Source organism: Ascaphus truei, chromosome 9 (assembly GCF_040206685.1).
Source record: "Ascaphus truei isolate aAscTru1 chromosome 9, aAscTru1.hap1, whole genome shotgun sequence".
NCBI classification, from domain to species: domain Eukaryota; kingdom Metazoa; phylum Chordata; class Amphibia; order Anura; family Ascaphidae; genus Ascaphus; species Ascaphus truei.
Window position 1 is genome coordinate 25,648,987 of NC_134491.1, and position 17,422 is coordinate 25,666,408.

The 17,422-nt window shown below is 47.8% G+C and overlaps 1 protein-coding gene across 8 annotated transcripts in view; it reads right to left on the minus strand.

Annotated features, from left to right (window-relative positions):
- Positions 1-17,422, minus strand: part of SYT2 (synaptotagmin 2) — an 88,346-nt gene that overhangs the window by 5,628 nt on the left and 65,296 nt on the right. For 5 of the 8 annotated variants that reach the window (XM_075613930.1, XM_075613931.1, XM_075613932.1 and 2 more), the window contains exons 2-9: positions 15,398-15,478; positions 14,998-15,192; positions 11,342-11,514; positions 9,077-9,211; positions 8,546-8,713; positions 4,098-4,265; positions 3,191-3,308; positions 2,668-2,801 (exon numbers count right to left, since the gene is read on the minus strand). In XM_075613930.1, the coding sequence (XP_075470045.1) occupies positions 2,668-2,801; positions 3,191-3,308; positions 4,098-4,265; positions 8,546-8,713; positions 9,077-9,211; positions 11,342-11,514; positions 14,998-15,187 (1,086 nt within the window). In that variant the 5' untranslated portion in view covers positions 15,188-15,192; positions 15,398-15,478. The remainder of the gene's footprint in view (positions 1-2,667; positions 2,802-3,190; positions 3,309-4,097; positions 4,266-8,545; positions 8,714-9,076; positions 9,212-11,341; positions 11,515-14,997; positions 15,193-15,397; positions 15,479-17,422) is intronic. The other 3 variants (XM_075613936.1, XM_075613928.1, XM_075613929.1) reach the window with 2 other exon arrangements.

Consider the following 17,422-nt stretch of genomic DNA (forward strand, 5'->3'; position numbering starts at 1 on the left):
GAGATGTGAGTTAGTAAAGGATGGTGTGTGTGCAGACGGGGAGAGAGATGTGAGTTAGTAAAGGATGCTGTGTGTGCAGTTGGAGAGAGATGTGAGTTAGTAAAGGATGCTGTGTGTGCAGTTGGAGAGAGATGTGAGTTAGTAAAGGATGCTGTGTGTGCAGTTGGAGAGAGATGTGAGTTAGTAAAGGATGCTGTGTGTGCAGATGGAGAGAGATGTGAGTTAGTAAAGGATGCTGGGTGTGCAGACGGAGAGAGATGTGAGTTAGTAAAGGATGCTGTGTATGTAGTTGGAGAGAGATGAGTTAGTAAAGGATGCTGTGTGTGCAGATGGAGAGAGATGTGAGTTAGTAAAGGATGCTGTGTGTGCAGTTGGAGAGAGATGTGAGTTATTAAAGGATGCTGTGTGTGCAGTTGGAGAGAGATGAGTTATTAAAGGATGCTGTGTGCGCAGTTGGAGAGAGATGTGAGTTAGTAAAGGATGCTGTGTGTGCAGATGGAGAGAGATGTGAGTTAGTAAAGGATGCTGTGTGCGCAGTTGGAGAGAGATGTGAGTTAGTAAAGGATGCTGTGTGTGCAGTTGGAGAGAGATGAGTTAGTAAAGGATGCTGTGTGTGCAGTTGGAGAGAGATGAGTTAGTAAAGGATGCTGTGTGTGCAGTTGGAGAGAGATGTGAGTTAGTAAAGGATGCTGTGTGTGCAGTTGGAGAGAGATGTGAGTTAGTAAAGGATGCTGTGTGTGCAGATGGAGAGAGATGTGAGTTAGTAAAGGATGCTGTGTGTGCAGTTGGAGAGAGATGTGAGTTAGTAAAGGATGCTGTGTGCGCAGTTGGAGAGAGATGTGAGTTAGTAAAGGATGCTGTGTGTGCAGACGGAGAGAGATGTGAGTTATTAAAGGATGCTGTGTGTGCAGATGGAGAGAGATGTGAGTTAGTAAAGGATGCTGTGTGTGCAGTTGGAGAGAGATGAGTTAGTAAAGGATGCTGTGTGTGCAGTTGGAGAGAGATGAGTTAGTAAAGGATGCTGTGTGTGCAGATGGAGAGAGATGTGAGTTAGTAAAGGATGCTGTGTATGTAGTTGGAGAGAGATGAGTTAGTAAAGGATGCTGTGTGTGCAGATGGAGAGAGATGTGAGTTAGTAAAGGATGCTGTGTGTGCAGTTGGAGAGAGATGTGAGTTATTAAAGGATGCTGTGTGTGCAGTTGGAGAGAGATGAGTTATTAAAGGATGCTGTGTGCGCAGTTGGAGAGAGATGTGAGTTAGTAAAGGATGCTGTGTGTGCAGATGGAGAGAGATGTGAGTTAGTAAAGGATGCTGTGTGCGCAGTTGGAGAGAGATGTGAGTTAGTAAAGGATGCTGTGTGTGCAGTTGGAGAGAGATGAGTTAGTAAAGGATGCTGTGTGTGCAGTTGGAGAGAGATGAGTTAGTAAAGGATGCTGTGTGTGCAGTTGGAGAGAGATGTGAGTTAGTAAAGGATGCTGTGTGTGCAGTTGGAGAGAGATGTGAGTTAGTAAAGGATGCTGTGTGTGCAGATGGAGAGAGATGTGAGTTAGTAAAGGATGCTGTGTGTGCAGTTGGAGAGAGATGTGAGTTAGTAAAGGATGCTGTGTGCGCAGTTGGAGAGAGATGTGAGTTAGTAAAGGATGCTGTGTGTGCAGACGGAGAGAGATGTGAGTTATTAAAGGATGCTGTGTGTGCAGATGGAGAGAGATGTGAGTTAGTAAAGGATGCTGTGTGTGCAGTTGGAGAGAGATGAGTTAGTAAAGGATGCTGTGTGTGCAGTTGGAGAGAGATGAGTTAGTAAAGGATGCTGTGTGTGCAGTTGGAGAGAGATGAGTTAGTAAAGGATGCTGTGTGTGCAGATGGAGAGAGATGTGAGTTAGTAAAGGATGCTGTGTGCGCAGTTGGAGAGAGATGTGAGTTAGTAAAGGATGCTGTGTGTGCAGTTGGAGAGAGATGAGTTAGTAAAGGATGCTGTGTGTGCAGTTGGAGAGAGATGAGTTAGTAAAGGATGCTGTGTGTGCAGTTGGAGAGAGATGTGAGTTAGTAAAGGATGCTGTGTGTGCAGTTGGAGAGAGATGTGAGTTAGTAAAGGATGCTGTGTGCGCAGTTGGAGAGAGATGTGAGTTAGTAAAGGATGCTGTGTGTGCAGTTGGAGAGAGATGAGTTAGTAAAGGATACTGTGTGTGCAGATGGAGAGAGATGTGAGTTAGTAAAGGATGCTGTGTGTGCAGTTGGAGAGAGATGTGAGTTAGTAAAGGATGCTGTGTATGCAGTTGGAGAGAGATGTGAGTTAGTAAAGGATGCTGTGTGTGCAGATGGAGAGAGATGTGAGTTAGTAAAGGATGCTGTGTGTGCAGATGGAGAGAGATGTGAGTTAGTAAAGGATGCTGTGTGTGCAGATGGAGAGAGATGTGAGTTAGTAAAGGATGCTGTGTGTGCAGTTGGAGAGAGATGTGAGTTAGTAAAGGATGCTGTGTGTGTAGTTGGAGAGAGATGTGAGTTAGTAAAGGATGCTGTGGGTGCAGATGGAGAGAGAGATGAGTTAGTACAGGTTGTCGGGTGTGCAGAGGAGGACAGAATGAAGTTAGTGCAGAATGATCTGTGTGAAGAGGGTAAGGATAGTACAGGTTGGACTGATTAGTAGAGAGTGCTGCGCCGGCCCCACACCTGGATCTGTTCGAAGGGAATCTCGAAACTGAATGATTCATTGAAGTATGGGTTCAGAGTTTTCTTCTTCACTGTCGTCTTCTTCTTCTTCAGTCGCTTCCCGTTCTGCATCAAATGTATCTTCACATATGGATCTGATAGGGAGAAAGTCAGAAGAAGAGAGGCAGGGGGAAATAAAGAGAGAGAGAGAGCTGAATGTAAGAGAGCGCTGCCAGAGAAAAGACTATTTCTCCATTAAACTGCTCCCTATAACTCCTCCTATTGCTCCATATAACTGCTCCTTATAGCTCCTCCTATTGCTCCATATAACTGCTCCTTATAGCTCCTCCTTCTGCTCCATGTAGCTCTGACAGACCCGTTTATAGGGCTGCATCCGGCATTATGTCCACTGGGTGTCAGCGTTCCCCAAAGATTCAATCAGTTCATCAAATTAGGCACACCTCCCCTCTTCCCTCTAGTATCTGCCCCCCTGTGCTCTCACCCGCCCTCCATCCTCTGCCCTTTCCCTGTGTCTAACCCCTACCTGACAGCCCCCCTACATCCATCTTCTTGAGGTTCTTGGCCTCCAGGATGCAGACGGTCAGTTTTCCGGCTGTCGGAACATAACGCAGTGAGATGCAGATATCCCCCAACTTCTCCGGCTGAGGGAGGAAGACAGAGAAAGAAAGGGAGAGGAAAAAGTAGAGAGAATTAAAAGAATTAGTTAAACTCCTTATAAATCGTAATGCCTCTTTTTCTCCCACCTATCTTCACACTGCTGGTCTCTCTCCCTCCCCTCTCCCCCTCCCTCTCCCTCCCTCCCTCTCCCTCTCTCCCAGGAGCAATGGAGGGGAGAGAGAGAGCTTTCTCCCACATTCCTCCTCCCTCTCCTCTTCCTTCTTGGTGCTCAGCAGGTTCTTCCTTCTCCTTTCCATCCCTTCCCCCCTCACCTCCTCCTTATCTGTAGGTCCCTCTGCCCTTCTCTCCTCTTTCCCCACCCTCACCTCTTCCTCCACTGCGCTCTGCAGGACTCTTCCTTCCTCCCCCATCTCCACCTCTGCACTCTGCTGGTCTCCCCATCCCTCCATCCCCTCTCTCTTACTTCCTCCTTCTCTGCGCTCTGTAGGCATTTCCCTCTCTCCTCCCTTATTGTTCCTTTTCTGCACTCTGCGTGGCTCCCCCGCCACTTCCCCTTATTTCTTTCTTCCCTAACCATTCCCTCTCTCCCCTTACCTTTTGTGTTCTGCAGGTCCCAGCTCCCATCCCTATCCTCTTTCTATCTCCCCCCTCACATCCTCCTCTGCAATCTGCAGGTTTCCCTCATCCCCTCCACTCCCCTCTCTCTTCCCTCACCTCCCCCTCTCTTTCCCTTTCTCTCCCCCCTCACTTTAGGTCTCCCACCCTCTCACCTCCCTTTCTCTCTCCATTCATCTCCACCTTCCCCCCCTCACCTCCTCCTTCTCGGCACTCTGTAGGTCTCTCCACTCCTCAATAGGCTGTCCCAGGTCCACAGTGTTCATGGCAACTTTGACCTCCCCAATAATGTCATGTTTGGAGAATCGGTCGAAATCGTAGATGGACAGTAAAAGGGTCTTTCCCCCGAGCTCCTGGTAAGGGATCTGAGGTGGGGGGGAGAGGGGGGATACAGAGGCTTATAATGTGGAAGAGGTTCTTATAGGGGTGTAAAGATACACAATGACCTGGTCTGTTTTCTGTGCTTATGTTTAAAAGTGGTGTTATCTGAGTGTGGCCTGATCTGGAATTGTGGGGTTATGGTAAAACCATAGACCCACAACCCTTGTTGACAGACTTCAAGGAGATACCCCTCTACCTGTCTTTCTAACTATCGACTTTCTCCCTCCTGCATTTTGCCTCTAAATTCCTTGAACGTCTTGTATTCTCTCGCTTGCTCCACTTTCTCAACACCTATAGATCTCAACACTCCTAGATCCACTACAATCTGGTTTCCGCACTGCTCACTCGACTGAAACAGCCCTCACTAAAATAACGAATGACCTCCATGCTGCCAAAGACCAAGGTTATTACACTCTGCTCATATTACTCGACCTCTCTGCAGCATTTGACACCGGGGACCACCCTCTTCTCCTTAACATTCTCCATACTCTTTGTATTCGTAACAAACCTTTATCCTGGATCTCCTCCTACCTCTCCCATCGTACTTTCAGTGTCTCTTCTGTTAACACCTCCTCCTCTATCGATCTCTCTGTGGGGGTACCCCAGGGCTCTGTACTGGGACGTGGGGGAACCCAAGGGCTCTGTACTGGGACCTCTTCTCTTTTCTCTGTACACACTTTCTCTAGGTGACCTAATCACACCTCTTGGGTTCAAATATCACCTCTATGCTGACAACACACAAATGTACTTTTCAACCCCTGACATTACACCTGCTGTACAGACCAAAGTTTCTGAATGTCTCTCTGCGAAATCATCCTGGATGGCCCTCAGCCAACTTAAACTTAACATGGCAAAAACAGAGCTCCTCATACTTCCTCCCAAACCTGGCCCTACTATCTCCTTCCACATTACTGATGGAAGTATTATCATTCACCCAATAGTCCAAGCACGCTGCCTAGGGGTCACACTCGATTCCTCTCTCACATTCGCCCCTCACATTCAAAACTTTTCTAAAACCTGTCGTTTTTTCTTCCGCAGTATTACACAGATACGCCCTTTCCTCTGTTGCTCGACTGCTAAAACTCTGACTCAGGCCCTCATTCTCTTCCGTCTCGATCACTGTAACCTCCTGCTGTCCGGCCTTCCTGTCTCTAACCTGTCTCCCCTACAATCTATCCTGAACGCTGCTGCCAGAATCACTCTACTCTTTCCTAAATCTGTCTCAGCGTCTCTTCTGCTGAAATCACTCTCCTGGCTTCCTATCAAATCCCGCATCTCGCACTCAATTCTCCTCCTCACTTTTAAAGCTTTACACTCTTCTGCCCCTCCTTACATCTCAGCCCTAATTTCCCAATATGCACCATACCAACTCTTGCGTTATGTTCAAGGATGTCTTCTCTCTACCCCCTTTGTATCTAAAGCCCTCTCCCTCCTTAAAGTAGCAGTTCAAGCAATATCCTACATGTGTGTTTTTTTAAATAAATCAGTTCTGTACTATGAGAAAATACATGTAGCATTTAAAAAAAAATGTTTTAAAGACATTGTTAATGTTTCTAATGTAGGAAGCATTTTCAAAGTGACAGCCCCCTTCCTCTTCTGATAGGCTCTTGCTCTTGAGCCCCTCCCTCTCTCTAGCAGTGAACCAATTATATCTAGTAACTGCCAAGTCAATCATATTCCAGGATCACATTGCCCAGAATGCTGTGCAAGAACTGAATTAAATAACCCGGAGCAAGTGATCTATTACAGGAGAACGGATCGATCTGCAGCTTAGCTAATCACTTGTCAGTGTGCAGATTGTACTGATGCACATATTGAATGGGAAAAAAATAAAATATATATATATATTTTTTTAATTTTAAATGGCAGCTTGAACTGCAGCTTTAAACCTTTCTCACTGACTGCCCCACACCTCTGGAATGCACTTCCCCTCAATACCTGACTAGCACCCTCTCTATCCACCTTTAATAACCGCCTTAAGACACACTTGCTTAAAGAAGCATATGAGTAGCACCATGGATAATACTATACACATTATACATAAAGTTTCCCCCCCTGCAGACGCACTTACCAGAATGCCCTCCTAGTGTCTCTGTACGTTCTTCCTACCTACTAATTAGATTGTAAGCTCCTCCGAGCAGGGACTCCTCTTCCGAAAATTTACTTTTATGTCTGAAGCACTTATTCCCACGACCTGTTATTTGTATTATTTGTTGTTTATATGATGGTCACGTGTATTACTACATTAATGGTGTACTATAAATAAAGACATAAATATGGAGTATGAAGGCGTGGCCAAGAGTGAATGCCCAGGCCCTTACACATTTACTAAATATGAAATATTAGGCATATGATACAGTTCACAAGAAGGGGAAATATATATTGCTGACCAGCATGTTCAGCTGTTTCGATTAAGTCCAAAGATGCTGGACTAGTTAGGCTGTATGTGTAAGATATCCATTTGTCCCTCAAAGACAGAAATTGGCCTATCAAAATAGATGTCTGAACGTACATTTTGTTCAGCTATAAACATTAATGCAGGTCCCATCATTCTAGGGGTTATAGAAAGAGAGTTATAGGATATTTTTACTCAGAGCTAGTTTGAGTATAAAATAACTGTTCACCCATCATATATTTCAAGAGATTGATGAGTGGGGGTTAAGGACACACCTTCAAGAGGGTGGATTTATTCTGTACCAAGTGCAGAGTTTTTTGGATGAAAAGCCTGTATGTGGGATATGAAAGGAAGAATTCAAGAAGAGGTGTGTTTTATCCGAACAAGACACATGGATTCTCATATTCAAAACTCCAAAGACCTAATTTGGGTGGGAACTGATGTTGTGCATAGGTGGTTCTCTTTGATAGGTTCTCAATTTTACCCTGTTATTTTATGAAACTAAAACAAAAATGCAATTCCAGTGCTCGTCCACAAATGGCTTGTAATTTACTAGCGACATTTCTACATTTAGAACCTAAGTCTAATAACAAAAGAGAGTCATTTAGTTGCATCTTTTGATCAAAATATAATTCAAACCTACTAACCCGTCAAGGTAAACTCCAAATATAGCAGGCACCTACCTACACTGGGTGAATACAAGTTCTTACTGTCCTATGGAATAAACTCTGTTAAATATGTGAAGGTGCACTTAAAGGGTTAAAGGAATTAAGTGTAAGGCTTTTTGTTATTTATATATTTCACCAAGCTAATTTGGGAGGAGGGCTGGAATTGTATTTTTGTTTTCCATAAATCTAAGACCATTTTTTTTACCAGCTGCATACTTTATAAAGGGAGAAGCAGAGGTATTATGTATTTGCTTTCATTTGATGAAACTGTGTGAATTTGCTATATTGTATGCCTATATTGTAATATTCTTTTTTTATGTAACTACGTACTATACTATTTTTGTATATTAAATCTAAATCTAAAATGTAATAAGTACTGTCTCTAGGCTCTAATTTAATCTAACAAAAGACAATATACAGTGTATATATATATATATATACATGTAGAGGTATCAGTACCGTGTTAGCCGAGCTTCAATAATCAAAAAATAAATAGATGATACCGTTCTGTGGCTAACGAAATGCTTTTATTTGTGCGAGCTTTCGAGATACACTGATCTCTTCTTCCGGAAGAAGAGATCAGTGTATCTCGAAATCTCGCACAAATAAAAGCATTTCGTTAGCCACAGAACGGTATCATCTATTTATTTTTTGATTTTATATATATATATATATATATATATATATATATATATATATATATATATATATATGATGTGGTGGGTGCTGGGGTTAGAGCTAGCAGGGATTGTGTTTTCTTTAAATTAATCTAACACCTTTTTGAAGTGATTAGCCGCATTTTAGGACACATTTTGCTACATTGGGTTTTGTGTTAATTACATATTTTTTCCTAGTAAACAGGGGACCAAGTACTCCTAGAGGTGAGACCTTAAAATGATCCTTGGTGATTGCAGAGTATTGAGGTGGAGTGTGACGGATTGGGGGGAGATATATCTCATTTTAGGGAACCTGCTGGGAGATAAGTGAGTCAAGCTGGATAGCTGGAGGTATTAACCCTTGTCGCATACACAAGTCACGTGCTAACAGTTGTGACAAGGGGTACCTCCACTAGGAAGGGGTACGCTGGGGTTTAGAGGTGTTCTTATAAAAAGGGGTGTCATTTTAAGGGGGTCTCATGAATGTCTCATTGAAGATAACATTTTTATTATAATAGGGGCATCTGTATAATAGAGTGTCTGACCTTGAACGTGAACGTCTCGTTGAAAATGGGGTTCAGTGTCTTTCGGTGAACTTTAGTCTCATGTTTCTTCTTCTTGTCTGGAAGGAAGGTAATCTTCACGTAGGGGTCCGAGGTGCCCCCGATGTCTAGCGCGGGCAGCTCTGTGGCCTGGATAATCCCGACCTGAATCTGTCATGGGAAGGACGGAAGGTGAGAATGAGGAATGGAGGGAGGGAAGTGGAAAGAGGGATGGAGGAAGAGAAAGGGGAGAGAAAGAGAGAGGGAAGAAAGAGAGTAGAGAGAAAGGGGGGGAAAAGCAGTGGAGAGAGGAAAGAGGAAGACAAGGGAGGGAGATGGAGAAAGAGAAAACATTAGAGACTTCTAGAGTAATATAAAGAAAAATATGGGGGGGGGGAGAAATGGGAGAGAGAGAATAAAACACAGATTGAGGGTGGAGAGGGCAGACCATAAATTAGGGGGTTGGAAGATGGCAGTTTGAAGGGGATTTAGGAGTCTCTGTGTACCCCGCATTGCCCCCCCCCCCCCGAGTACCTGGTTATTTGCAAAATCATAATCCAGCGAGAACTGCAGCTTGCCAAGCTTCTCCTCCTCCTTCTCCTCCTCCTCATCCTTGTCCTCTCCTTCTGTCAGACCTGTCTCTGCATCATCGTCATCATCCTGCAGGGTCTGCGAGAAGAGCAGGGGAGTCAGTGTCCTGGTAAAGTCCCTCCGGCTTCTACTGTCATATAGGGCCTGTGCCGTAAAAGGCTCTGTATCCCTGTGCCGGCCCTAGACATTCCAGGATCTGTATCCCTGTGCCGGCCCTAGACATTCCAGGATCTGTATCCCTGTGCCGGCCCTAGACATTCCAGGATCTGTATCCCTGTGCCGGCCCTAGACATTCCAGGATCTGTATCCCTGTGCCGGCCCTAGACATTCCAGGATCTGTATCCCTGTGCCGGCCCTAGATATTCCAGGATCTGTATCCCTGTGCCGGCCCTAGACATTCCAGGATCTGTATCCCTGTGCCGGCCCTAGACATTCCAGGATCTGTATCCCTGTGCCGGCCCTAGACATTCCAGGATCTGTATCCCTGTGCCGGCCCTAGACATTCCAGGATCTGTATCCCTGTGCCGGCCCTAGACATTCCAGGATCTGTATCCTTGTGCCGGCCCTAGACATTCCAGGATCTGTATCCCTGTGCCGGCCCTAGACATTCCAGGATCTGTATCCTTGTGCCGGCCCTAGACATTCCAGGATCTGTATCCCTGTGCCGGCCCTAGACATTCCAGGATCTGTATCCCTGTGCCGGCCCTAGACATTCCAGGATCTGTATCCTTGTGCCGGCCCTAGACATTCCAGGATCTGTATCCCTGTGCCGGCCCTAGACATTCCAGGATCTGTATCCTTGTGCCGGCCCTAGACATTCCAGGATCTGTATCCCTGTGCCGGCCCCAGACATTCCAGGATCTGTATCCCTGTGCCGGCCCTAGACATTCCAGGATCTGTATCCCTGTGCCGGCCCTAGACATTCCAGGATCTGTATCCCTGTGCCGGCCCGAGACATTCCAGGATCTGTATCCCTGTGCCAGCCCTAGACATTCCAGGATCTGTATCCCTGTGCCGGCCCTACATGTTCCACGTCTGCATCCCTGTGCTGGCCTTAGATGTTCCAGGCTCTGAATCCCTGTGCCAGCCCTAGATATGCTATGCTCTATATGCCATACAACACTAGAGGTGCAAAGCTCTTTATCCCTGTGCCAGCCCTAGAGGTGCCAGACTTTGTAGTCTCATCTAGTCCTAGAGGTGTCAAGCTCTGTATCCCTGTGCTGTGCCAGCCATAGAGGTGCAAGGCTGTGTATCCCAATCCAGCCCTAGAGGTGCTTTTCCTTTAAAGTGTCTGGTTCTGCATCCCTGTGCCAACCAAAGAGGAACCAGGTTCTTTATTCCTGCGACTGCCCAAGAGGGGACAGGCTCTGTACCCTTATCAGCCCTAAAGATGCCAGGTTCTGTATCCCTATCTAGTCATAGAGGTGCTAGGCGTTTTATCCCCATCCAGCCGTAGAGGTGCAAGGCTCTATATCCCTGCACCTTTTCCTTGGCAACAAAATAATAATGAATAAGAACTTACCATAATAGACGGACGTCAGGACACAGAAGAGAGGGACAGATGGACGTGTGGAAACAGCAGAGAGGGACATCAGGATGCAGAAGATAGGGACAAACATATGTCAGGACACAGTAGAGAGAGACAGGCGGACGTCAGGACACGAGAGAGGGACAGACAGGCATCAGAAGACAGCGATAGGAACGGATGGCAGGAGACCGAGAGAGGGACAGATAGATGTCATGAGACCGTAAGAGGGACAAGCGAACGCCAGGAGAACATCGAGAGGTACAGTACACATGGACATCACAAGAGATGTAAGAAGACAGCAAGAGGGACAGGCGGATGTCAAGAGACAAGTAGAAAAATTGATTACAAATGGAGAGAGTAGAGAACGAGGGAGTATAAGAACAGGAAAGAAGAGAGAGAAGAAAAAAGGGTTGCGTTTAGTTTTCCCTGGGTTGCTCGATGGGGTGTGACTAGTTTGGGTGAGATAGTTTGGTGGTGTGGGGCTGATACTTGACCCCCAGATCCCTTCATGTCAGGTATGTTTACAGCATTTGGGGTGTGGTTAGGGGGATAGGTTGGGGTGTGGTTAAAGGGATGTTTGGGAGGGGGAAGTTTGGAGTCAGTGGTGTACAGGTGGGAGGTGGTTTGGGGGGATAGTTTGGGCTGCTTGGGTGGGGATGGGTTTGATTGTGGGGTGTTACCTGCCCCGCGGATCCCTTCATGTCTTTCATGTTGAGAGCATTTTTCATTCCTTTCCCTTTCTCCTTCTTTGTTTTCTTCTTCTTGCAGCAACATTTCTTACAGATACAGAAGCAGCAGGTGAGGATCAGAAGCCCGGCTACCACCGCTATAGCGATAAGAGCCCAGGGGGGAACTGTGGATGAGAGAGGAGGGTCACGGGCTGAGCGCAGTCTCCACAGGTACAGTATGGGCAGCGTCAGTACCAGCCTCCCGGTCACACTTCTACACCATGACATGTACACACAGCACAGGTACAGCATGGGCAGCAGAAGTGCCAGCCTCCCAGTCACACACCGCTACACCAGGACATGTACACACAGCACAGGTACAACATGGGCAGCAGAAGTGCCAGCCTCCCAGTCACACACCGCTACACCATGACATGTACACATAGCACAGGTACAACATGGGCAGCAGAAGTGCCAGCCTCCCAGTCACACACCGCTACACCATGACATGTACACACAGCACAGGTACAACATGGGCAGCAGAAGTGCCAGCCTCCCAGTCACACACCGCTACACCATGACATGTACACATAGCACAGGTACAGCATGGGCAGCAGACGTGCCAGCCTCCCAGTCACACACCGCTACACCATGACATGTACACACAGCACAGGTACGACATGGGCAGCAGAAGTGCCAGCCTCCCAGTCACACACCGCTACACCATGACATGTACACACAGCACAGGTACAACATGGGCAGCAGAAGTGCCAGCCTCCCAGTCACACACCGCTACACCATGACATGTACACACAGCACAGGTACAACATGGGCAGCAGAAGTGCCAGCCTCCCAGTCACACACCGCTACACCATGACATGTACACACAGCACAGGTACAACATGGGCAGCAGAAGTGCCAGCCTCCCAGTCACACACCGCTACACCATGACATGTACACACAGCACAGGTACAGCATGGGCAGCAGAAGTGCCAGCCTCCCAGTCACACACCGCTACACCAGGACATGTACACACAGCACAGGTAGAACATGGGCAGCAGAAGTGCCAGCCTCCCAGTCACACACCGCTACACCATGACATGTACACATAGCACAGGTACAACATGGGCAGCAGAAGTGCCAGCCTCCCAGTCACACACCGCTACACCATGACATGTACACACAGCACAGGTACAACATGGGCAGCAGAAGTGCCAGCCTCCCAGTCACACACCGCTACACCATGACATGTACACATAGCACAGGTACAGCATGGGCAGCAGACGTGCCAGCCTCCCAGTCACACACCGCTACACCATGACATGTACACACAGCACAGGTACGACATGGGCAGCAGAAGTGCCAGCCTCCCAGTCACACACCGCTACACCATGACATGTACACATAGCACAGGTACAACATGGGCAGCAGAAGTGCCAGCCTCCCAGTCACACACCGCTACACCATGACATGTACACACAGCACAGGTACAACATGGGCAGCAGAAGTGCCAGCCTCCCAGTCACACACCGCTACACCATGACATGTACACATAGCACAGGTACAGCATGGGCAGCAGACGTGCCAGCCTCCCAGTCACACACCGCTATACCATGACATGTACACACAGCACAGGTACGACATGGGCAGCAGAAGTGCCAGCCTCCCAGTCACACACCGCTACACCATGACATGTACACACAGCACAGGTACAACATGGGCAGCAGAAGTGCCAGCCTCCCAGTCACACACCGCTACACCATGACATGTACACACAGCACAGGTACAACATGGGCAGCAGAAGTGCCAGCCTCCCAGTCACACACCGCTACACCATGACATGTACACACAGCACAGGTACAACATGGGCAGCAGAAGTGCCAGCCTCCCAGTCACACACCGCTACACCATGACATGTACACACAGCACAGGTACAGCATGGGCAGCAGAAGTGCCAGCCTCCCAGTCACACACCGCTACACCAGGACATGTACACACAGCACAGGTACAACATGGGCAGCAGAAGTGCCAGCCTCCCAGTCACACACCGCTACACCATGACATGTACACACAGCACAGGTACAACATGGGCAGCAGAAGTGCCAGCCTCCCAGTCACACACCGCTACACCATGACATGTACACATAGCACAGGTACAACATGGGCAGCAGAAGTGCCAGCCTCCCAGTCACACACCGCTACACCATGACATGTACACACAGCACAGGTACAACATGGGCAGCAGAAGTGCCAGCCTCCCAGTCACACACCGCTACACCATGACATGTACACATAGCACAGGTACAGCATGGGCAGCAGACGTGCCAGCCTCCCAGTCACACACCGCTACACCATGACATGTACACACAGCACAGGTACGACATGGGCAGCAGAAGTGCCAGCCTCCCAGTCACACACCGCTACACCATGACATGTACACACAGCACAGGTACAACATGGGCAGCAGAAGTGCCAGCCTCCCAGTCACACACCGCTACACCATGACATGTACACATAGCACAGGTACAACATGGGCAGCAGAAGTGCCAGCCTCCCAGTCACACACCGCTACACCATGACATGTACACACAGCACAGGTACAACATGGGCAGCAGAAGTGCCAGCCTCCCAGTCACACACCGCTACACCATGACATGTACACACAGCACAGGTACAGCATGGGCAGCAGAAGTGCCAGCCTCCCAGTCACACACCGCTACACCAGGACATGTACACACAGCACAGGTACAACATGGGCAGCAGAAGTGCCAGCCTCCCAGTCACACACCGCTACACCATGACATGTACACACAGCACAGGTACAACATGGGCAGCAGAAGTGCCAGCCTCCCAGTCACACACCGCTACACCATGACATGTACACATAGCACAGGTACAACATGGGCAGCAGAAGTGCCAGCCTCCCAGTCACACACCGCTACACCATGACATGTACACACAGCACAGGTACAACATGGGCAGCAGAAGTGCCAGCCTCCCAGTCACACACCGCTACACCAGGACATGTACACACAGCACAGGTACAACATGGGCAGCAGAAGTGCCAGCCTCCCAGTCACACACCGCTACACCATGACATGTACACACAGCACAGGTACAACATGGGCAGCAGAAGTGCCAGCCTCCCAGTCACACACCGCTACACCATGACATGTACACACAGCACAGGTACAGCATGGGCAGCAGAAGTGCCAGCCTCCCAGTCACACACCGCTACACCAGGACATGTACACACAGCACAGGTACAACATGGGCAGCAGAAGTGCCAGCCTCCCAGTCACACACCGCTACACCATGACATGTACACACAGCACAGGTACAACATGGGCAGCAGAAGTGCCAGCCTCCCAGTCACACACCGCTACACCATGACATGTACACATAGCACAGGTACAACATGGGCAGCAGAAGTGCCAGCCTCCCAGTCACACACCGCTACACCATGACATGTACACACAGCACAGGTACAACATGGGCAGCAGAAGTGCCAGCCTCCCAGTCACACACCGCTACACCAGGACATGTACACACAGCACAGGTACAGTATGAGCAGCGTCAGTACCCCCCTTCCTCTCATGCACACAGTTTAGAATGTATAGATATTGCAAAGGCCGCATGCAGACACCTCTGGGGTGGGATCCACTCACGTGGAATCTTGTTGATCTGATTCATAAACTTCTCCCTAATCTCTGCGATGACATCAGCTTTCTTCCCCCCGGGGCCTGACACTGCAGTGGAGTTTTCCTGCGAAATCATCGGCGGCTCCGTGCTGCCCCCGACAGTGTGTGCTTCAGCCACCACAGGCTCCGCTTTCATGTTGAACAAGTTTAACTTCATGATGGCTGGAAGCAAACAGGCACAAGAGCTTGCAATCTAGGAGCCTCTTTCACTATGATCTGCAGTCCTAAAGTCACTCTACATTACATATATACCCAGGACTGTCTGAGCCTGTCTGATAATCTGGAGTCAGGTGATCCCCCTACATCAGATTTTAACCAGGACTGTCTTGGCCTGTCCTTATAATCTGCAGTCAGGAGGTCACCCTACCTTATATATAAACCCAAGACCGTGTGAGTCTGCTCCTGATACTCGGCAGTAAGGAGGTCCCACTACATCAGATATAAAGTCCTGGGAGAGAAGATGGACAGGTGTTCAGATATAAGTGTGTAAACATTTTCTGTATACATTGTAAATAAGATGTAAAATTGTATATTTTAAATTTGTTTGTTGCTGTTGTATTGATATATTTTTTTTTTATATAATAAAAAAATACCCTACATCAGATATAAACCAGGACTGTCTCGGCTTGTTCCTGCTAATCTGGATTTAGGAGGTCACCCTACATTGCAGTCAGGAACGGGCCATTCTATTGAGCCAACCATTTGTATCTGGCTCCAGATCTTGTGATAGTATGGAAATTTCAACACAAAAATAAATTATACACTCAAATCTTTCATTGAATTAAAAACATCACCATCGTAAATACAATTTCTGTAACAAAACACAAAGAAGTTTCACTTACAATGCGCGTGCTCAGCACACACACAACTTTTTTTTATATATGTACTGTATTTGGGGCTGAGTGGGGTTTTTTAATATGTATTTGGGTCTGTGAGGTTTTTAATATGTATTTGGGTCTGTGAGGTTTTTAATATGTATTTGGGTCTGTGAGGTTTTTAATATGTATTTGGGGCTGTGAGGTTTTTGTATGTGTATTTGGGGCTGAGTTTTTTTTTTATATGTATGTGGGGCGGAGTGAGGTTTTTTATATGTATTTGTGGATAAGTGTTTTTTTGTAAATATGTACAGTATTTGGGACCGAGTGTTTTTTTTATATGTATTTGGGTTGGGGTGTGGATTTGTATGTATTTGGGTGGGAGGGTTTGTATATATTTGGGGATTTTTTATGTATGTATTGGGTGGGTGGGGGTGGGAAAGTCTTTGTATTGGGGAGGTGGGGTTTTTTGGTGGGGAAGATTTTGTGTGTGTGTGTAGAGGGAAGAGAATGAGTGTGGAGGGGGAGGGAATGAGTGTGAGGAGGGGTGATTTAGTGAGGGTCTGGTAATTGATGGAGGGGGGGAGAGTAAGAGGAGAGGGAGGGAGTGAGTAAGACGGAGGGGAGGAAGGATTGAGTGAGAGTGGGGTAATTGGAGGGGGAGAGGGGGTGAGTAAGGAAGAGAGGGAGTGAGACAGAGGGGAGATAAATACATGGGTTGAGGGGTGGAATTGAGAGGGCTCGCTTAGGTGTGGAATGGGTGAGCTCGCAAGACCACCAACACAGGGGGTGGGGGTGGGGCGGTCGTAACCGTAGTCCTGGGCGCAGGGAAATCTATCTGCGGCCCTGTGTGTGTGTCTGTGTGTCTCTGTGTGTGTCTGTGTTGTGTATGTCTGTTACTGCATCTCTTAACCCGGGTGCAGGTCCCCAGGGCCTCTACTTGCTGCCTCCACGGACCCAAAAGCAGCAGCAGAATAACCTCCCTGTTTGAGGGGGGGGGAGCTGTAGTTCCATTTTGAGGGGGGGGGGGGAGATTGGAGTGTGCCGTTTGCTATGTTGTGTGTGTGCCGCACGGTGCGGGGGGATTCACTTTTGTGTGTGCTGCAGGGGGAGAGTTATCTTGTGTGTGTGCTGGGGGGGGGGCTTATCTTGTGTATTTGCTGCGGGGGGGGGATTCCATTCTCTGTGTGCTAAAAGGGGGGGGGGTTGTTGGAGGGGTATTTTATATATTGGGGGACGGGGGTATTATGTGAATTGAGGAAAGTATTATGTGTAGAGGAGAGGGTGGTATTATGTGTAGAGGAGAGGGTGGTATTATGTGTAGAGGAGGGGGTGGTATTATGTGTATGAGGAGAGGGTGGTATTATGTGTAGAGGAGAGGGTGGTATTATGTGTAGAGGAGAGGGTGGTATATGTGTAGAGGAGAGGGTGGTATATGTGTAGAGGAGAGTGTGGTATATGTGTAGAGGAGAGGGTGGTATTATGTGTAGAGGAGAGTGTGGTATATGTGTAGAGGAGAGGGTGGTATATGTGTAGAGGAGAGTGTGGTATATGTGTAGAGGAGAGGGTGGTATTAT